Here is a 22,392-nt window from a genome sequence, read left to right as displayed (position 1 = left end):
ACTGTTTACTTCAGTAAGGGGACTTTAGGGTCATTGTCGATTGGTCAGCTGTATGCCCTCCCTCATCTATAATAATCTTGAGTTCTTCTGGGAAACTAGACCAAATCTGAAATTCTTACTTGAGCATACCTTTGTCTAGCTCAGATTACCGTTCAAAGTCAGTCCCCCATATGTCAAAGGTGGAATGCAGATCCTTTAGTAGTTGGTTTGTGAAAGATCACTGTCAGCACATTGTTTTTATTTCCATGTCTTCGATTCTATGGAAATTGGATTGATTCATGGCACAATAGTATTACTAAACTTTATGTACCTTCAGGGAGAGGAGCTTCTGCAAAGTTTGACCAATGACAGCAGCTATGCGAAGTCTAGGCATGTTGCCTTTACACCTCGCATGTTCAACAAATCTGATTTGATCTCTGCAACTAGGGAATGCCATTCACTAAAATTGTTTTTACTTCACTATGAATTTTTACATCTCTCATAGCTGTGGCCTATTTAATCCATACTCCCATGGGGAAATTGTACATCAAATATGGAGCACACTTTAGAGGTTATACTTCAGATTAATCAAAGGATTCCTTGGTGAGATTCTTAATCCAGTTCTTAAAAAAAAATGGAATTCCAAAAAAGACCCGTCTGCATATGTGGTCTGCATTAGTACTCAATAAAAAGCTATACCCATCTGTGTCCACTATCTATTACTCTTGCATCTACTTGTACTTCCTGTCTGCGCCATTTACTGACAGCATCAGATTTTACTCACGCTGGTCATTTTGTCCATTATACATTTCTGTGTCTCCATAAATTTCTGTGGCTCCATTTATATTGTAAAATGCCTATCTAATCTCAGATCAACAAAACCTGGCTGCAAGGTCTTGTAGTTCTCAAAACTTCCTAAAAATGTTTACATTTGCCATTTTGTCCCTCACGAAGTTGGATTTCTAAGTTTCAAAACAATGCTTTAACCAAAATTAAAAGAAAAGTTTCATGTCACAATAAAATTATTAAATTTTTCTGCCCTCTTTATGCCTTCTTTAAAGTCTTTACTTGAAGACCTGGGCTTGGAATCGGTATTGTTGCCCAGAGCCATGGCACTGGCAGCAGACTTCAAATGCACAGTCTCGGCATCAATGTTGTGTACTCGCTTCTTAAGATGAATCATGACCATTCAGTCAGCTATACTGGAGAATATTTTTTCCTTGGTTAGGAGCATAGGGACATAGGAGCAGGAGTAGGCCATTCAGTCCATAGAGTCTGCTCCGCCATTCAATTAGATCATTGCTGATCATCTACTTCAATTTCACTTTCCTGTGCTATCCCCATATCCTGTGATGCCATTAGTATCCTGAAATCTATCAATTTCTGTCTTGGGCATGCTCAACGATTGAGCTTCCGTGGCCCTCTGGGGTTGAGAATTTCAATTCACCACCCTCAGAGAAGAAATTCCCCCTTATCCCAGTCTTAATGGCCTGCCCCTGATTCTGACACACTGCCCTCTGGTTCTGGACTCGCTATCCAGACGAAACACCCTATCTACATCTACCCTGTCACACACTGTAAGAGTTTTATGTTTCTTTGAACCCCTAGAGAATACAGACCCAGTTTCTTTAATGTCTCTTCATAAGACAGTCCCGCCATCCCAGGGATTAATCTGGTGAACCTCCGTTGCCCTCCCTCTATGGCAAGTATATCCTTGTATAAGGAGACCAAAACTGTACACATTACTCTGGGTACAGTCTCACCAAGGCTCTACAATTGCAGCAAGAAATCTTTACTCCTGTTCTCAAATCCCCATCATGATAAAGGCCAACATTCAATTTGCCTTCCTAATTGCTTGCCGTTAGCTTTTAGTCACTCATGAACAAGGACACCCAGGCCCCTTTGGATATCAGCATTTTCCAACCTGTCAACATTTAAGAAATACTCTGCCTTTCTGTTTTTCTACCAGTTTTCTCCTCAGGAGATTTTTTTTAATAATTATTTGAAGAAAATTGAAATGGCAAATTTCAAAAGCCTTCCTGAGGCAACTGTGGGAGAGGGGGAAAAAATGATCAATTATTATACACTTAGGTGTAGTCTTTGTCTTGTAACATTTTTGAAGTGTTAATCACTTCACGTTTCAATAAAATGTTGAATTTTTGATGTCAGCTAATTACCATATGCTCCATTGATGATGATTAGAAAATGTTAGTGCTAATGGCTTTCACCTGAGAGCGATTCTGCTTTCTAACACCTTGAGACAGTGGGAGACAAATAAGAAAATAACAAGCAGTTTCTGCATTTTGATTTGCAACTTCTAAAAACAAGCTGAACTTTGAAAGCAAACAAAGCCTCTGAAGGAAGCAAAAAGGTAGGGTTTATGGAGTTAAGTAACCTTTGGCTTCTCATAATATGCTCTTGGGTGGTGGTGTAATGAGTGGGAGAGGATGAAGGCTTAAGGGCTTGATGAGTCACAGCAGAGCAAGAAGGAATGGAGGAAAGAGGGTTGAGCCAGTAATTCAAAGAAGTAGAGGTAGGGGAAATGAGGGTATAGTGGTTACACCAAGGACATGATAGAAATGAGGGGATGGAGGCAGGAATGAGCCATTTGGGGAAGAGATGGGATTTCTCACCATACCACATTATCTTCCAGCTGAAAGAAAAGGCAAATCTTGAAAACAAAAAGAGTTGAAAGAAGAAAGGAAGCAGAACCAGAGGAGGGCTTACAGAAAAATGATATGTAGACGGCAAAAACAAACCATATTCTCTGATTTATAGTTCAAAACCACTGGAACTTGACTAGTCTATAAAATAATACTTTTTTAATCTATCTATACTGTTTTGGTTGCTCAGTTTAAGGGTAACCCCTGCTGGATTTATGTGGTGGGTGGTGCTTGGAGCGAGTGGAGGACTGGAATGTATGATGCATTTGCAGCTGCCAATGGTTGGTGGCGATAGCAATGGGGTGGGTGGGCTGGTGGAAGATGAAAACAGTGGAAGGTAAGAGGGGTCCAACAACCAAGTTACTCTGGCTGCATTAGAGTGTTCCCATGAGGGATGGGATGGGAAGGATGGGATTGCAAGGAGGGAGGGAGTGGCATGGGAGGAGTGGATGAGATGATGGAATGGTATGACAAAATGGTAGGGATGGTTATTTGATACAACTTATTGTTCAGAAGCTATTATTTTGCTTGATATCTGGATAGAGTGGATGGGAAGGGCCTATTTATTTTAGCAGAGGTCAGTGACTAGTGGCATATATTTAAAGTGATTGGTAGCAGTAGCAGAAGGGAGATGAGGAAAAATCTTTTCACCCGAAGGGTGGTTAGGGTCTGGAATTCTTTGCCTGAAAGGGTGGTAGAGGCAGAAACCCTCACCTCATTTAAAAGGTGTCTGGAAGTGCACCTCAACTGCCATAACGTGCAGGGCTGCAGACCAAATGCTGGAAAGTGTGATTCGGCTGGGTGGCTTGTTTTTTCGGCCAGGCCAAAATGGACTCCTTCTGTGCCGTAAACTTTCTATGATTCTAAAAACGAAAGTTCACTAGATTTGAATGGAAAGATTTTTCAAAAAATATCAGGTGAATTAAAGGAATACATCAATGTTGATTCTTTATGTAAAGAAGATAACAGTCTATATCCTCCAGGTTTCTACACAGTCTAACTCCAATCAGCATGGCCTTCAGACAAACTTAAACTCAAGGAGGGAGCAGTTATAATGTTGCTACAAAACTTAAATCCTAAGTAAGAACTCTGTCATGGAAAAGATTGATAGGAAACTGTTTTATGTGATAATAGATAACAGACAGATTTCAAGGAAATAATGCTTGTTCCTCGAATAATATTGAGCACCTCAGATATAAATCTGCCTTTTCAACTCAATTCCCAATTAGTTCCTATTCCATAACAATAAACAAGTCACAAGGCTAGACTCATAACAAAATTTGTATTTATATTCGTAGGCCTGATTTTGCACATGTATGGTTTATGTAGCTTTTTCTAGACAGGAATGTTTCAATTGTAAAGTCTTTGGTGAAAGGATAACTAGAAATCCTATATTTAAAGAAGTACTATTGCAATAAAGATACTAATTTTATTGCATATGTTGGTCTTTGCTGGTGGTAGATTTAAAAACTTGCCTCTGTGCACATTTAGAACCATAGAACACTACAGCACAGAAAACAGGCTATTCAGCCCTTCTAGTCTGTGCCAAAATATTATTCCGCTAGTCCCATTGACCTGCACCTAGTCCATAACCCTATAGAACCATAGAACACTACAGCACAGAAAACTTCTGTCAGCTTGTTCCATTATAAATTTCTACTGCTGCTTTTATAATTAAATCTTGCCTATCCAAACACATCCTGCTGCTCATGGAGGTGGCAACCCTATACTGGATGGTAAAATTTCAGCATGGTAAGTTTACATAGGGAGTTTCCTTAAATATGAGCACAGCTCTATATTTCAATTATAAAATCCTAAGGACCAAATGGATGACTTTAAAATAGGGTGAATTATGTGTCTGTGCCCTGGTCCAATTGATCTTCCCCCAACCCCAGTACACTTGATCTTGTCTCCTTGTCCGATGCAAGTGGAGATGGACTAGTATAAGGAAAAATTGGAGTTCTTAGAAAAATATAATTGTCAAATGGTTCTGCGAACTTCTTTCTCATTGTTTCCATTGTGGCTTAATAAAAGAAAATGAGGAAGAGAAATGCATCTGTCCTTGTACATCTGTAGGATGTTTAATGTTTATACCTGCCTTGCGTTTATATCATATGATTTGGGCTTGCTTGGGAATAAATAATCTGGGAACAAAGGAATTTTCCTTAGTGTATGTGTATGTATGTATATATATGTGTGTGTGTATATATATATATATATAGATATATATATATATATATAGGTATATATATATATAGATATATATAGATATATAGATATATAGATATATATATATATGTGGTTCCAAAATAACTGGAAAGTAAAGACATAAACGGCTTTGAATGACCAATTAGACCTTTTTTTTTTGCAAAAATATACTTTATTCATAAATCTTCAACATTTCAAACCATTTCAAAATCACCATCACAAAAATACAATCAGGTTCAACTTTTACAACATGAATCACAAGGTGTATCAGTACAAACAATGAATATTACAATCATTGGCAGACATTCATTTTGAGCTGTACATCCGAGGGGCTCTTTACAGTTCCCAGCCCCTCGGTGCATTATGGCAGAAAGGTCTTAGGCAGTGACCCTTCCCCATTGCGCCTTTGCGGCGGCTGCTCCAAGCTTTAGTGCGTCCCTCAGCACATAGTGCTGGACCTTGGAATGTGCCAGTCTGCAACACTCGGTCGGGGACAACTCTTTGCGCTGGAAAACCAAGTTACAGGCAGACCAAAGAGCGTCTTTTACTGAGTTGATGATCCTCCAGCTGCAGTTGATGTTTGTCTCGGTGTGTGTCCCTGGGAACAGCCCATAGAGCTCAGAGTCCTGTATCACAGAACTGCTCAGGACGAACCTCGACAGAAACCACTGCATCTCTCTCCAAACCTTCTTTGCAAAGGCACAATCTACAAGGAGGTGAACAACGGTCTCTTCCCCACCAAGCCACCTCGAGGGCAACATGCCGAGGGGGTGAGACTCCTGGTGTGTAGGAAGGATCTGACGGGGAGGGCCTTTCTCACCACCAGCCGAGTTACGTCTTGGAGCTTGTTGGAAAGTTCTGGCGATAAGGCATTCTGCCAAATGACTTTGTCAGTCTGCTTGGGGAACCATCCCACCGGGTCCACTCTCTCCTTTTCCCTCAGGGCCTTTAAGACGTTATGTGCCGACCACTGCCTGATGGACTTGTGGTCGAAGGTGTTTCTCTGCATAAATTTTCCCACGAGGGACAGGTGGTACGGAATGGACCAACTACTTGGAGCGTTCCGCGGCAGCGTGGCCAGACCCATCCTTTGCAACACTGGGGACAGATAGAACTCAGCATGTAGTGACACTTGGTGTTTGCATATTGAGGGTCTACGCACCACTTGATGCAGCCACACACAAAGGTGGCCATCAGTATCTGGGCGATGTTGGGCACGTTTTTTCCCCCTTTATCTAGAGGCTTGTACATCGTGTCCCTTCAGACACGATCCATTTTCGACCTCCAGATAAAGCGGAAGACGGCTCGGGTGATCACCACCACACAGGAGTGTGGAATGGGCCAGACCTGCGCCACGTACAGCAACAGCGAGAGTACCTCACACCTGATGACCAGGTTCTTACCCGCAATGGAGAGGGAGCATCGCTCCCACATGCCCAGACTCCTTTTCACTATAGACACTCGCTCCTTCCAGTTTCTAACGCGTGCCCTGGTCCCTCTGAACCATATCCCTAGCACCTTCAGGCCGTCAGTCCTGACAGTGAAGGGGACAAAGGATCGGTCAGCCCAATTCCCAAAGAATATAGCCTCGCTCTTCCCACGATTTAACTTGGCTCCCGAGGCCAGTTCAAACTGGTCACAGATGTGGATCAGTCTGCGCACCGACGGGATCCGAGCAGAAGCCGGCAACATTGTCCATGTACAGAGAGGCTTTGACCTGAGTGCCTCCACTGCCTGGGATTGTCACTCCTCTTATGCCCGGATCCTTCCTGATGGACTCAGCAAAGGGTTCTATGCAACACACGAAAAGAACAGGCAAGAGAGGGCAGCCCTGCCTGACTCCAGATTTAATCGGAAAGCTATCTGATTCCCACCCATTGAGAGAGACTGCGCTACTGATAGTGTAGAGCAGTTGGATCCAATTGCGAATTCCCTCCCCAAACCCTATTTTGGAGAGCACATCCACCATGTAGGTGTGCGATATTCTGTCAAAGGCCTTCTCCTGATCCAGGCTGATGAGGCAGGTAAGCACACCCCTGTCCTGTACATAGGCAATCGTATCCCTGAGCAGTGCGAGGCTGTCAGAGATCTTCCTGCCCGGCACAGTGCAGGTCTGGTCAGGGTGGATCACCAATTCCAGAGTGGATTTGACCCGATTGGCGATGACCTTGGACAGAATCTTATAGTCCACATTCAACAGTGAAATGGGTCGCCAATTTCTAATTTCCTCCCTTTCCCCCTTGTGCTTATAGATGAGGGTGATAATGCCTTTCCTCATGGATTCTGACATACTACCGGCCAGGAGCATACTCTCGTACACTTCTAGCTGGTCCGGGCCAATCCAGTCCCACAGAGCCGAATACAACTCCACCGGCAAGCCGTCACTTCCGGGAGTTTCCCTCTTCTCGAGGGACTCAAGGGCCTTAGTCAGTTTGTCAGGAGTCAGCGGTTTGTCCAGGCTCTCCTGTGTACTGTCGTCTAAGACCTCCATGATAGAGGACAGGAAGGACTGGGAGGCCATGCTGTCTGTGGGCTTCACGTCATACAATCCAGCATAAAAAAATTTGCTGATCCTCAAAATGTCGGACTGTGAATACTTTACTGAGCCGTCTTCTTCCTTCAGGCTGCTGATCACAGAGCTCTCTCTCTCTAACTTTTGGAAGAAGAAACGTGAGCACGTCTCGTCCTGCTCCACGGAGCGGACTCTGGAACGGAAGATGATCTTGGAGGCCTCCGAGGCAAAGAGCGAGGCTTGCTGGCTCTTCACCTCTTGGAGTTCCTCCTTGACATCGACCCCCATCACCTGCAGCCGGAGCAGATTCTGCATGTTTTTCTGGAGTCGGGACATTTCCCTCTGTTCCTTTCTAGCTTCTGGGTGCCTTTGAGGATGAAAAACCTCTTGATGTTTCCCTTGATCGCTTCCCACCAGTGTGTCAGTGACTCAAAGTGGGGTTTCACGGTTCTCCAACCTTTGTAATCCCTCTTGAGCTCCTCAATGTTCTCTGGGGTCAGCAGTTGCACGTTTAGCTTCCATTCCCCCTTGCCCACCCTCTGGTCTTCGTCTAAGTTACAGTCAGCCAGTAGGATGTAGTGGCCAGAGAAGAACACCGGCTTGACGTCGGTGAATCTGACTGCGAATGCACGGGACACAAACAGGAAATCTATCCTGGAACGGACGGACCTGCCAGGCTGCAACCAGGTGTATCTACGCTGCGCTCCGTCTGCAGGGTTGCTGAAGACGTTGTGCAGCTTGGCATCCTTTACTGTTTCCATCAGGGATCTGGACGTAGCGTGCAATTTGCTTTCGGCCCTGCCGGATCGTCCAGCCACATCGATGATGCAGTTAAAGTCACCACCCAGAATGACAGGCCTGGAGGTCGCCAGCAGCAGTGGGAGCTGCTGAAAAACCTCCAGCCGCTCAGCCCCTTGTGACGGGGCGTACACGTTAATTAACTGGAGTGGAGCATTCTTGTACATTAAATCTGCTACGCGGAGGCGCCCGCCTACCACCTCCTTAACCTGGGAGACGGTGAATCTGCCTCCCCACAGCAGAATACCCAGGCCGGAGGAACGAGAGTAGTTTCCTCCCGACCAGATCGATGGCCCATGGGACCACCATCGTGACCATTGCCTGTAGGTGCTGAGGTGCGGTATCGCACACTCCTGCAGAAACAACAGGTCGGCTTTGACCTTGGCAAGGTAGTCCAAGGTCGCAACACATCGCGTAGTAGATTTAATGATACGCACATTTATGGATACAATCTTTAAACCCATTTTAAAGCATTTAGTTTCTTACCAAACCTGTCTCTGAGAGTTCCAGACCTTTGGTCTGCTCCTTCATGCCCGTAGTGTGCTCAAATTGCTTTGCTTTGGATGGGCTGAGGAAACCGTCCTGAACCTCCCCATTGGCAGTGTTCTGCTCAGGTGGCATCTGGGGGTCCGTGCAGAGAGCGGGGTTTGAAATGTCCTCTGCTGGAGAAGCTTCTCCAATCTCTCCCTCTCTGGGGCATTGCTGCTCCCGGCTTCCCGGAGCTGGGGTGCGCTGAGCGCCTCACTGCTCCCAGATTCCTGGGGCTGTGGTACACTGGGCTCTTTGGGTTGTGGGCAAAGTTGGGGTGCGCTAGTCTCCTCATTGTCTCCAATGTTCTGGAGCTTGGGTGTCTTGTCCTCCAACTCCCTAGCGTTTTGCCGCTTTTTCTGTTGGCGCCGCCCTGGCCCTTCTTCTTCCGAAGAGCTGCTGCTCTTGTTATCCGTGTCGGATGGGAGACGCCTCTTGTCTGGGAAGTGGTTTGGTTTCTTCTTAGCCCCTTCTTCCTTTTGGCTCTCTTCATCAGCTGCCACTCCCACTGCTGCCTCCTCCTCCTCCGTTGATTCGCTTTCTTGAGGAGTGGGAAATTCAGGGGGCAGTGGTGTTGATTGGCCGTCTGTTGCCCCAATCTTTTCCTCCACCTTATCATTCTGTGTCTTCCTTTGTCCTGTTGTTCTCCCTGGGGGCCTTGGTGGTTGGAGTGACACGAGGCATTTCTTCTGCTTCCCCCTCGTTGGCTTTGGCTGCCTGTGCATAAGTACGGCAACGTTTGGGGCAGGTCTTGTAGAGGTGACTTGCCTCGCCACACAGGTTGCAGCACTTAGCCTGTTTACAGTCTTTTGTCTGGTGCCTTTCCTGTTTGCAGTTCTTGCAGAGGACGGCGCTGCAGTTGGCTGCCACATGACCAGCCTTGTCGCATGAGTGACAAAGTTTGGGTTGCCCAGCATAGACAAGGTAGCCACGGCTTCCCCCGATAGCGAATCTGGAAGGAGGGTGGAAGATGGCTCGCTTACCATCGGTCTTGAGCGTGACCTTAACCTGGCGTTTACACGTCCAGATCCCCAAATCATCTCTAACCGCAGTGCAGCTCCCAACCTTATCGAAGTACCTGGTAAGGAAGGTGAGCACGTCAGCGACAGGGACGAAGGGGTTGTAAAGATGCACCGTCGCAACCCGGTCTCGTTGCAACGGCAGAGCAAAGAGCGGCTCCGCCGTCAGGATCTTCATTTCTGGTAGGTCTTTCTTCTCCTCAAACACCTTCAGGAGCTTGACGCAAGTTGCCACTTGCTTGAATGTCACATCAAAAAATCCAGGGCTGGGGAAGTCCTGTAGGCAGTAGATCTCCGCAGCCTCAACCACACAGCTTGAATAGGATCCTCTTGGTGAAGAAGGTCCGATCCATTACTGTTCCTTCTTCGCTGCCCTTCACCATGACTCGGATGGTGTTAGGTACCCCATAGTAAGAAGTTCGACTGGTTATGGCCATTGCTCGTTGATCTTTCCCTGGCAAAAACGCGATCAAGGTCTCTCCCCTGCCAGGTAAGTATGACCAATTAGACCATTACTGCCACAATAAGATGAAACTTTCATCAGATCAATTCTATTCTTTGCTTTACCATCCCTCTTTAAAAAAAGCATTTTAAATTATAGTTGACATAAACTAATTTGGCGATACAGACACTTTTTTTTACAGTATGTGAATAAAACCATACAGATATTTGAGGGCTTCACAAAGTTTACTTTGCATTATTAGTCTGAAAAATATAGATTTCTAGGTGATGGTGAGCTGAGCAAATGTGCATAAAATGGAGGGAAGGGAGGGGCTTGCAGCTGTTTCCTTACGATTGCCAGAATGCAACTTGTTCTCCTCCTAAAAAGATTTGAAACAGTGTAGTTATTACTATGGAGAGTTGACACATTGTGTGATCCTTAAAGGAAAATGGCTAAATAGTTGCAGTGTGCAGAGCAGAGAACTTAATCTGGCTTTTCAAGCATACCTGGTCTTTAGCCATGAGGGAGTTTAGTTTATGAAACCAGAGTTCATTAGCGGCATTCACAATGAATTGTATAAGGTAGCCATGCTTTGTTTTGCTACCAAGACCAGTTTATCCAGTGTTGTTTTGAAGACTGAACTACTCCTGATCATAGATACAAGGCATTAAAAATCCTGCGCTGGATGTTTGCTTGACAATTTTTGTTTTACGAGCAGAACCTGCCCTCACCACCTCTTCTCCTCCATCACCACCACCACCACCACCACCACACACACACACACACACCCCCCCCAACCCCCCACCCCGGCCCTACCACAAAAAGTAAAACCTCAGGTTATCTATGAACCAGAGCAAGATTTTATGTAGTTTACAAATTTGATATGCATCAAAATGGAGTTGCTTCATCTTAGAATCACCCAAATGCATAATGTGGTACTCCTGCAGACAAACTTACCCAAACAAGTCTATTCTGTTAATACTGCTCCCGTCACATAAAAGTGGATGCTTTTCACTTTAGACACTAAAGTGTTTTTAAATTTGTGTTCCATGCACACTGGTATGAGCAGAAAGATTCAAAGCTCTCATGCAATATTTGACTTAGAAGATGATGTGTTTACCTGGTGATAAAAGACCTTGAAGATGTGAAACGACTTATTCTGTTGATTTAATAAGTGCATCTAAATCCAGACCTTCCTCGCTCTCATTGAGGATAGAGCGCTGATGTCTTGTGCAGTGGATGAGGTCGAATGTTTCAAACATATCCAGTGTATAACTATGGTTTAAATGATCAGTGGTGTTTTTGGAGTTAAGATGTAGTAATTCTTCTATCGTATAAAGTATCAGATTTAAATGATTGGAAATGCTGCTCTTGGGATTGTCTTTGAGGACCATATTTAACAAGCTGCATCCTTTCAGTGCTTATCAAGTAATTTCCAACATTAGCATACCCACTTTTCATGATTTGTGGCAAATTTAAGGAACTTTTTTCAAAATCATGATTCATTCTGCGATATTGGCCAATTGGCAGTGCTTTGGCAAACTCTTTTGTCCAAGTTTGCCTCATTTTTAAGCCGTAAAGCAAGTTTCAAGTTTTAGAACTCTTCTTGCAATCTTCATTTTTCCCAAAAATTAGTCTACCAAAGTTTGAAAAATTCTGTGTCTCTTTTTTCAAAATGACACAAGTTAAGTTATTGTGATTGGCCATCACATATACAGCACTCTAACCAAACATTTAGCGATTGATAACTGCTTTGAAACAGAGAAAATGTTAATTTTTTAAAAATTAATTTGTGGGATGTGGGTATTGCTGGCTAGGCCAGCGTTTATTGCCTATCCCTAAATGCCCTCGAGAAGGTGGTGGTGAGCTGCTGCCTTGAACTGCTGCGGTCCAATTAGTGTGATTAAACTACTTCTAATGAGGAAATTGCAAAATTCCACTATGTCTGTGTCCATACAGTGAATTTCTGACCTTTGGCATTTTGTTATGAGGAGGCACTGAGGACTGGCCAAATGTTTTTCCCTGGAGGATTGGTGACCTCAGTCATACTTCCTTACAGCACCTAGTGCCTATGGGCCCACAACTACCACGTGTTTCAAAGCAGATGGCTTGGCTTAAATAGCCAAGTGGTTATGGTACTGGGTTTGTAACCCCAAGATCAAGAGTTCAAATCTCACAGTGGCAAACTATGAAACAATGTAACTTCATCTGAATAGGAACAGATGGAAACGTGTTTGTACTCGAAAGAGTTACTTGTAGGTGTTGTTGCACAGGAGACCAAAAGCTGGTCTTAAGTAGCTGAACCATACAGATATGTTCTGATCTAGTATATGCAAAGATAGCTGATCTCAGCAATAGTGCTAGAAGACTCTAATTAACCTTAGTGCTCCTGGATTAAGGAGGGAAAAATTGGTAAACATACTGCATGTAATCCATAGCCATTGACCCTGTTTAGGTGAAATCAGAACCTATCCTATGTCAAACCCCCTGTGATTGTTTGGCCTTCACACTTAAAGTTTTGGCTTAGATTAAATATCTGTTACTGAGGTGGCAGAGTATCCCTGATACCTATAGAATTGTACCACAGCAAATCTTCAAGGGTTGGAACAGAAAATACTTTAGATGGCCTTCAGCTTTTGGGGGCATTTAGGAAGTGAGTCGTTGGCTGATATATGTGCCTTCAACTGTAATGTAATCCATTCATCATAATGCACCAATTCTTAAAAGATGATGTTTTCTCTAAAACTATTTTGTTGGTGATGAGAGCACCTGTTCATTAAGAAGAAATATTAATGGTAACTTTCCTCTTTGTAGATGTTCAACCGGTTGCTTATGAAGAACCAAAACACTGGTGCTCCATTGTCTATTATGAGCTGAATAACCGTGTGGGAGAAGCTTTCCAAGCCTCCTCTACTAGTGTGTTAGTGGATGGTTTTACTGATCCTTCAAACAACAAGAATAGATTCTGCCTCGGGCTTTTGTCCAATGTGAATCGTAACTCGACTATCGAAAATACCAGGAGACACATTGGCAAAGGTAATCTCTCAATTTTTAAGTTCAGTGGTAAATGTTGCATGTTGTAAGAACATAATTAGGAGCAGTACACATGGGCCCCTCGAACCTGCTCTGCCATTAAATACAATCATAGTTGATTTTCTGCCTCAAATCCACTTCCTGCCCAATCCCCATATCCCTTGATTACCTGAGACTAAATATCAACTTATTTCAGTCTTGAACAGACCTGGGAAAATTATGGCCACGGGCCACGTTTGGCACGTGGAAGCTTCGGCCACAGAACAATATCTGGATACGGAAATTATATTTGGGGAGGGGGGTGGTTGCAGCCATAAATTCCCTAAAAATGAACAATTGTTAAGGTAAATTTTGGTTGAAAAAAAAGACAAAACCTTTATTATTATGGTAATTATACTGTTATAATGATGCATTGCATAAAATAGTGCATAAACAAATGTATCATCTTTTTCACGCCCTCTTGGCTTAATGTGAACAATGTAGTTGGCCAGCCCTCTTTACAATGGCATCAAATTTTGGTGTTATTTCTCTCTCTTCACAGATGGTTCCTGACCTGCTGACTACTTCCAGCATTTTGTTTTTATTCCAGATTTCCTAGAATTTTTTTGTTTTATCAATATAAATGCTACTCTACTATGATCGACATGGGGAATGGTGTTGCACGAACCATGATGGACAAAATAGTAAAGAAGAGAAAAAATATGGAGAGACCAAAAGGCATCTCAGAAGCAGTCACCACATCTTGTGGGGAGTACTGTGAATCCATATCCTCCCTTTACCTTTCATTCCTGGAGCTGGGATTTAATAACCTCCCAGCACACTTTAAAAGAGGTGCTATCAACTGCATTTGTAATCTGTTCCACACCTGTTATGGAACAAGTTCATAATTTTCAATTTTTTCCAAACATGAAACCCTAACCTAAAACCACACATTCTTCACTCCCTATTAAATCCATCATCCTTCTTCTGAAAGTTTAAACTTTAGCTGCACCTTTGGCGGAACAGAAGACACTTTATCAACTCTTAATTTTCAGAAGTGCATAAAATGAGATGCTCATCTCAAAAAGTTAAACTGTGATTTCTGTGGAGACCTACAGTCATAGATGTTTCAGGGCTTGCTGTAGGTGGCATCATTTATGTTTCAGTAATCCCTTGTCCACTAGCAGAATTGTAAATCAAGTCTTTGCTGGATCTACAAATCAACTACCCTCTGGTTATTTTGGCCTTTAATCTTTGTCCTCTGGTTACCAACCCTTCTGCCATCAGAAACCGTTTCTCCTTATTTACCTAATCAACACCCTTCATGATTTTGAACATCTGTATTAAACCTACCCTTAACTTTCTCTGCTGTAAGGAGAAAAACCCCAGCTTTTCTCATCTTCCCACTTAACTGAAGTTCTACATCCCTATATCATTATGAAAGTGGCTATAGGAATTTATAATGTAAAAAGTTGACAGGATGTACACATGGATGCAAATTTTTTTTTAATAGATTATGGATGTGTAACCATTCTAATGGGTAAAAGCACTCTTCAGTTTGTTTCTATGCCAGTGCAGACCTAAAGGTCCCAGGTTCAAATTCTAGACAAACCCATGGCAATAGACCTCGGTAAGAGAATGGGAAAAATGAGGAAACCAAACTGTATAAAAGTTGACATGACTTTTCATAAAGGGCATTAAAACCTGAGTATAAAATAATTTGAAGTTTTGAAATTATGGTGTATATACTTGCAAATTTAAAAAAGCAAACCAAAACTGCAGTAATCTTAGGTGTTGTTTGTGCTGCTCTCACTGCTCTATGTGCACTCATCTGTTTTAACATAGTGGCCACACTCTCCAAGAGAAGCCTGTCTCCAGCCTCTGATCAATGGCTAGCTCCAGTTTATCTGGAAGTACTTCTGTTGGCCTTGAAACACTTCCCTTGAAGATCTCCAGGAGCTGCATTTTACTTGCATCACTCCGGATGTCAATCAACCAGGAGCAGTAGCTCAGGTTGCGTTGCATTCATTGGCACACATTGCATGCTTTCCCCGGTACAGAGCCACAGGACGGATTAGAAGCTTGCGTGGGTCATAATTTTCCTAAGTCTGATCTAGAACCATAGAACACTACAGAACAGAAAACAGGCCATTCGGCCCTTCTAGTCTGTGCTGAAATATTATTCCGCTAGTCCCATTGACCTGCATCTAGTCCATAACCCTCCAGATCTCTCCCATCCATGTATCTATCTAATTTATTCTTAAAACTTAAGAGTGAGCCCGCATTTACCACATCAGATGGAAGCTCATTCCACACTCTCACCACTCTGAGTGAAGAAGTTCCCCCTAATGTTCCCCCTAAACCTTTCCCCTTTCACCCTAAAGCCACGTCCTCTCGTGTTTATTTCTCCTAATCTAAGTGGAAAGAGCCTACTCACATTTACTCTGTCTATACCCTCATAGTTTTGTAAACTTCTATCATTCTTCAACGCTCCAAGGAATAAAGTCCTAACCTGTTTAATCTTTCCCTGTAACTCAATTCCTTAAGAGCCGGCAACATCCTAGTAAATCTTCTCTGCACTCTCTCAATCTTACTGATATCTTTCCTGTAGTTAGGCGACCAGACCTGCACACAATACTCCAAAGTTGGCCTCACCAATGTCTTATACAACCTCACCATAACATCCCAACTCCTATACTCAATACTTTGATTTATGAAGGCCAGTATGCCAAAAGCTTTCTTTACAACCTTGTCTACCTGTGACGCCACTTTTAGGAAACTATGTATCTAAACTCCCAGATCCCTTTGTTCCTCTGCACTCCTCAGTGCCCTACCATTTACTGTGTATGTCCTACCTTGATTTGACCTTCCAAAATGTAACACCTCACACTTTTCCGCATTAAATTCCATCTGCCATTTTCTGGCCCATTTTTCCAGTTGGTCCAGATCTCTCTGCAAGCTTTGAAAGCCTTCCTCGCTGTCCACAACGCCTCCAATCTTAGTGTCATCAGCAAACTTGCTGATCCAATTCACCACATTATCATCCAAAACATTGATATAGACAACAAACAACAGTGGTCCCAGCACAGATCCCTGAGGCACACCACTAGTCACAGACCTCCAGTCTGAGAAGCAATTATCCACTACCACTCTCTGTCTTCTCCCACACAGCCAATTTTGAATCCAGTTTACAACCTCTCCATGGATACCAAGTGTCTGAACATTCTGAATTAACCTCCCGTGTGGGACCTTGTCAAAGGCCTTACTAAAGTCCATGTAGACAACAGCCACAGCCTTTCCTTCATCTACTTTCTTGGTAACCTCCTCGAAAAACTCTACAAGGTTCATTAAACACGACCTACCACGCACAAAGCCATGCTGACTATCCTTAATCAGCCCTTGGCTGTCCAAATAATTATATATCCGATCTCTCAGAACACCTTCCAATAATTTACCTACTACTGACGTCAGGCTCACTGGCTTGTAATTACCTGGTTTATTTTTGGAGCCTTTTTTAAACAACGGAACAACATGAGCTACCCTCCAATCCTCCGGCACCTCACCCGTGGCTAAGGACATTTTAAATACTTCTGCCAAGGCCCCTGCAATTTCTACACTAGTCTTCCTCAAGGTCTGAGGGAATATCATGTCAGGCCCAGGGGATTTATCTACCTTTATTCGCTGTAAGGCAGCAAGCACCTCCTCCTCTTTAATCTCTATATGTTCCATGAAACTACCGCTTGTTTCCCTTCCTTCCTTGTAGACTATGCCAGTTTCCTGAGTAAATACTGATGCAAAAAAACTGTTTAAGATCTCCCCCATCTCGTGAGGCTCCACACATAGATGACCACTCTGATCTTCAAGGGGACCAATTGTGTCCCTTACTATCCTTTTACTCTTAATATACTTGTAGAAACCCTTTGGGTTTACCTTCACATTATCTGCCAAAGCAACCTCATGTCTGCTTTTTGCCTTCCTGATTTCCTTTTTTAGTATTTTCTTACATTTTCTATACTTTATAAGTACCTCATTTGCTTCTTGTTGCCTATACCTGCTATACACCTCTCTTCTTCTTAACCAGATTGCCAATATCCCTTGAAAACCAAGGTTCCCTATGCCTGTTAACTTTGCCTTTAATCCTGACAGGAACATGCAAACACTGCACTCTCAAAATTTCGCCTTTGAATGCCTTCCACTTACTGAACACATCCTTGCCAGAAGACAACTTATCCCAATCCACTCTTCCTAGATCCTTTCTCATTTCCACAAAATTGGCCTTTCTCCAATTTAGAATCTCAACTCAAGGACCAGACCTATCCTTATCCATAATTAGCTTAAAACTAATGACATTGTGGTCACTGGACCCAAAATGTTGCCTACACATACTTCTATCACCTGACCTGTCTGGTTCCCTAATAGGAGATCAAGTATTGCATCCTCTCTCGTTGGTACCTCTATATATTGATTTAGAAAACTTTCCTGAACACATTTGACAAACTCCAAGTCATCCAGCCCTTTTACAGTATGGGAATTCCAGTCAATATGTGGAAAGTTAAAATCTCGTACTATCACAACTTTCTGTTTCTCACATCGGTCTGCTATCTCCAATTCTCCTCCAATTCTCTCTGACTATTGGGCAGTCTATAATACAACCCTATTAGTGTGGTCACACCTTTCCCATTCCTCAGCTCCACCCATATGGCCTTTGTAGACAAGCCCTCCGGGCTGTCCTGCTTACGCACAGCTGTGATATTTTCCCTGACTAGTAATGCCACTCCTCCCCCTTTCATCCCTCCCCCTCTATCACGTCTGAAACAACGGAACCCTGGAACATTGAGCTGCCAGTCCTGCCCCTCCTGCACCCAAGTCTCACTAATAGCAATAATGTCATAATTCCACGTGCCAATCCACACCCTAAGCTCATCTGCCTTTCTGATAATACTCCTTGCATTGAAATAGATGTACCTGAGAACATTTCTATCACGTACAGACCCTTGATTTCTGTCTATACATGCATTCCTCTCTTGACCATTGTCCTCCTCCACCTCATTATCTGCTCTAACACTCTGGTTCCCCTCCCCCTGCAAATCTAGTTTAAACGCCCCGGAGCAGCACTAGCAAACCTACCCGCAAGGATGTTAGTCCCCCTCCAGTTCAGGTGCAAACCGTCCCATTGGACCAGGTCCCACCTTCCCTGGAACAGAGCCCAATTGTCCAGAAACATGAAGCCCTCCCTCCTGCACCATCTCCTTAGCTATGTATTTAGCTGCATTATCCTCCTATTTCTAGCCTCACTAGCACGTGGCACAGGTAGCACTCCTGAGATAGTAACCCTGGAGGTCCTGTTTTGCAGGACCTCCTCCTCCTTCCTATCCACGTCATTGGTCCCTACATGGACCATGACATCTGGCTGCTCACCCTCCCTCCTGAGAATATTGAGAACTTGATCTGAGATTTCACGGACTCTGGCACCAGGGAGGCAACAGACCATCCGGGATTCTCGATCTCTCCCACAGAACCTCCTATCTGTCCCCCTAACTATTGAATCCCTATCATTACTGCTCTCCTGTTTTCCCTTCCTCCTTTCTGAGCTGAGGGTCTAGCCTCGGTGCCAGAGACGCGACCACTACAACTTGTCCCTGGTAGGTTGTCCCCAACAACAGTATCCAAAGCGGTATACTTATTGTTGATGGGAACGGCCACAGGGGTGCTCTGCTCTTTCTGTCTATTCCCCTTCCCTCTCCTGACATTCACCCAGCTGCCTGCCTCCTGACTTTTAGGGGGTGACTGTCTCCCTGAAGCTCCTGTCTATTACTGCCTCTGCCTCCCGAATGATCCGAAGTTCATCCAGCTCCAGCTCCAGTTCCCTAACTCGGCTTCTCAGGAGCTGCAGCTTAATGCACCTTTTGCAGGTGTAGTCATCAGGGACAATTGTGCTGCATTCGGAGCACTTGACTGCCCCAACTGCTGCCTCCATTACCTACTCCTAATTTACTTAAAGGACTTTACCTGGCCCTACCCCACTGGGAGCAAGCTCGTCCTCAGCCTCTGCTCATCTAAGCCTCTCGAGCCAAAGCCTCAAAGCTCCACTCCTTCACTGGGCCGCTCACAGGCTGGTCACTCCTCTTTAGCTTCCCCTCCTTTTATTTTCAATCTCTGCACTCTTTTTCAACCGACCTGCCTTCAAGATCCGCGCTCTTTTTCAAATGTTGAGTGCAAAAGTCCTTCTCCTCGATTCCCTCCTGAGTTCTGATGACTGCACTGACTTCTCCCAGAATGCTTCAGTCACTTTTCACCAGCACCCTCTGTTGGATCTATATGGTTTACTGCTGTAAGTCAGCTTCTTCAACAGCACCTCCCACACCTGCAAGCTCCATCAACTGAAAGGGCAACAGATGCATGAGAACACCATTGTTTCCAGGTTTCCCTTCCAAGGCTTACGTCATCCTGATTTGGACATACATTGCCTTTGCTTTGTCACGGGTTCAAAATTCTGCAGTTCCTTACCTAATCACACTTTGAAAATACCTTCATTCACTTCTTGGAGGGAAAACGGCTGATTGACAAATACCAGTGTTACCCATTCCAATATTTTTTTTAAATTGGAGGCAAGGAAGTAGTACTGAAATGGGGTAAAACATATCTATGGTAGAATTCTGATGATGGCAAAAAACAAAATGAAAGCTTGAACCACAATCATTCAAGGGCTTTTGGATATGGAAGTTATGTCAGGGGACTCGGAGGATTGGCAGTGTAATACCTCTTGTTCAAAAGTGATAAACTAGGTAACTATAGAGTAGTTCAGTTGCTGCCACGGCCCCCATCAGTTTCATGACTCTATCTGGGTGAGGAGAAGGCTGGCTTGTTAAGACATTGTTGTTAGTAGCACTCTTAAACTAGCCTCCTGCAAGTGCCTGAGGGTGAAACAGGTTAGAAAGTTGCCAGTATGAAAAAACAATTTGCATTTATGAGGACAAAACAAGAATTTAGATTTATATTTATCACTATTTTGTCCTCAAGATGTCCTTAAATTATTTATGCCCAATGAATTACATTTTTAAAAATTTATTCTTGTTTGGATTTGTTGCTTATTCCTTGAGTAGAGTGGCTAGCTAGGCCATTTCAGAGAGCAGTTAAAAGTCAGCCACCTTACTGTGCATCAATTGTCAAATGTAGGCCAGACTAGGTAAAGATGGCAGATTTCCTTCCCTGAAGGACATTAGTGAACCAGATGTATTTTTAAGACAAAAGAAAAATTCTGGACATGATGGAAATCTGAAACAAAACCAAAAATTGCTGGAAAAACTCAGCAGGTCTGACAGCATCTGTGGAGAAAAAGACGCAGTTGACGTTTCGAGCCCATATGACTCCTCTTCAGAACTAAAGAGAATTAGAAATGTGGTGAAATATATGCTGTTGAGGGGGGTGGGACATGTGACGCTGGTTAGAAGGCCAATGATAGGTGGAGGCAAAGGAGAGATTGCAAAAGATGTCATAAACAAAAGGTCGAAGGGGTGTTGATGGTGATGATACTGGCTAAAGGAGGTGCTAACGGTATTTTTAAGATAATTGATAGTTTCATGGTTACCATTACTGAGACTACCTTTTAATTCCAGATTAGTTATTTAAATTAATTAAATTTAAATTTCACCAACTGCTGTGTGGGATTTGAACCCATGTCCCCGGGCATTAGCCTGAGCCTTTGGATTATTAGTCCAGTAATATTACTTTACATCGCTGTGTCCCCCTAACATTTGAAATGTTATTGTTTAAATGAAATGGATAACCAAATTGTGTGTCTTTTGGTGTTTGAGGGAGAAATGTTGTTCAGGATGACTTGAGGCCGTAGAAGGTTAAGTTATTTTAGCTTGTGCTGGCAATTTCCCACCTTAGCCCACTACTAAAACCCATCTAGTGGTCAGATTGAGCACTACAGGCAAAGTCCTGAAATGAAGTGAACAGGATTTTCCCCTCATCCAGATAAAGCCAGGACCAAGATACTTCAAAACTAACAGGGAAAAAATACTTCTGTCTACTTTTAAAATAATGGTATAGGATCACACTTCTCCTTTTAAGTTGAACGATAATACTCCTGACAATGCAGCATGCCCTTGAGCCTTAGACTGGGAAAAGTAACTTGACTATTGATATAACACTAAGAGTACAAATATGTTGTGCCATAGCACTGTCCATTGAATATATGCTTGAACATACTGTGATAGAAGCTAAATTTTCGATAAATTGCCATGATTGCCAAGCTTAGAAAAGTGCAGTAAATAACTTATATTTATAAGTGCTGTATTTATACATATGCTATGAATATCTCAAAGCACTTCATGATCAATAAATTCCTTTTGAAATGAAGTCCTTATGAGTAGTAACTTGTTGTATATAGAAAGCAAACCTGTGTTTGTTGATTTGCAGGTGTTCACCTTTATTATGTTGGAGGAGAGGTGTATGCCGAATGTCTGAGCGACAGTAGTATTTTTGTACAAAGTCGAAACTGCAATTATCATCATGGCTTCCATCCAACAACTGTTTGCAAGATTCCCAGTGGATGCAGTTTGAAGATCTTCAACAATCAGGAGTTCGCTCAGCTTTTGGCCCAGTCAGTCAATCATGGCTTTGAAGCAGTTTATGAGCTTACCAAGATGTGCACCATACGCATGAGTTTTGTAAAGGTAATAGAACTTGCACAGAAATTGTCCAAAGTAAAACTAGATGTTTTACTAGTTTTCATTTGGTAGTAAGGGAAACTAGATAAAGTACCCAAGGGAGAAAGGAGTAGGAGGATATGTTGATGGAGTAAGATGAAGTAAATAGAGTGGGGAAAGGCTTGTGCAGAGCAGAAACACTAGCATATGGTGGGGAAGGAGGAAGAAGTATACTGCTTCTAACCCTCTGAAATTTTCTTCTAGACTCTAGGCTGTATGGCCTGTTCTGTGCTGTAAAATTCTGTCATTTATTTGTAGTCACAAGTAGTTATCATTTTTGTACGAAGATACCCATTTTTTTTTCTTCCTAATGGGTATCTTGTAGAGTTCATGGGAAGTCAAACATTAAGGATATTACTTAACTGTATTGTGGCTGTGTTGGGACCTGGGCGCACAGGGAAATGGGCCTAGGGTCTTGCCGTACTGGGAAGGGATCTCTAACAGTCTTCAGTATTTTGAAGAGGGTTGCGGTATCCAGGCAGGGAGCACTGGGAAGCGTGATGTCATGATTTTAGAG

General features: G+C 43.3%; 1 protein-coding gene across 3 annotated transcripts in view; it reads left to right on the top strand.

Moving 5' to 3' along the window:
* Window positions 1–22,392, top strand: part of smad1 (SMAD family member 1) — a 149,881-nt gene that overhangs the window by 114,846 nt on the left and 12,643 nt on the right. For all 3 annotated transcript variants that reach the window (XM_041200134.1, XM_041200117.1, XM_041200126.1), the window contains 2 exons: window positions 12,964–13,185; window positions 21,586–21,842. In XM_041200134.1, the coding sequence (XP_041056068.1) occupies window positions 12,964–13,185; window positions 21,586–21,842 (479 nt within the window). The remainder of the gene's footprint in view (window positions 1–12,963; window positions 13,186–21,585; window positions 21,843–22,392) is intronic.

The sequence above is a fragment of the Carcharodon carcharias genome, chromosome 1, assembly GCF_017639515.1.
Source record: "Carcharodon carcharias isolate sCarCar2 chromosome 1, sCarCar2.pri, whole genome shotgun sequence".
In the NCBI taxonomy this organism is placed as follows: domain Eukaryota; kingdom Metazoa; phylum Chordata; class Chondrichthyes; order Lamniformes; family Lamnidae; genus Carcharodon; species Carcharodon carcharias.
This window is presented reverse-complemented; position numbering and strand designations above follow the sequence as displayed.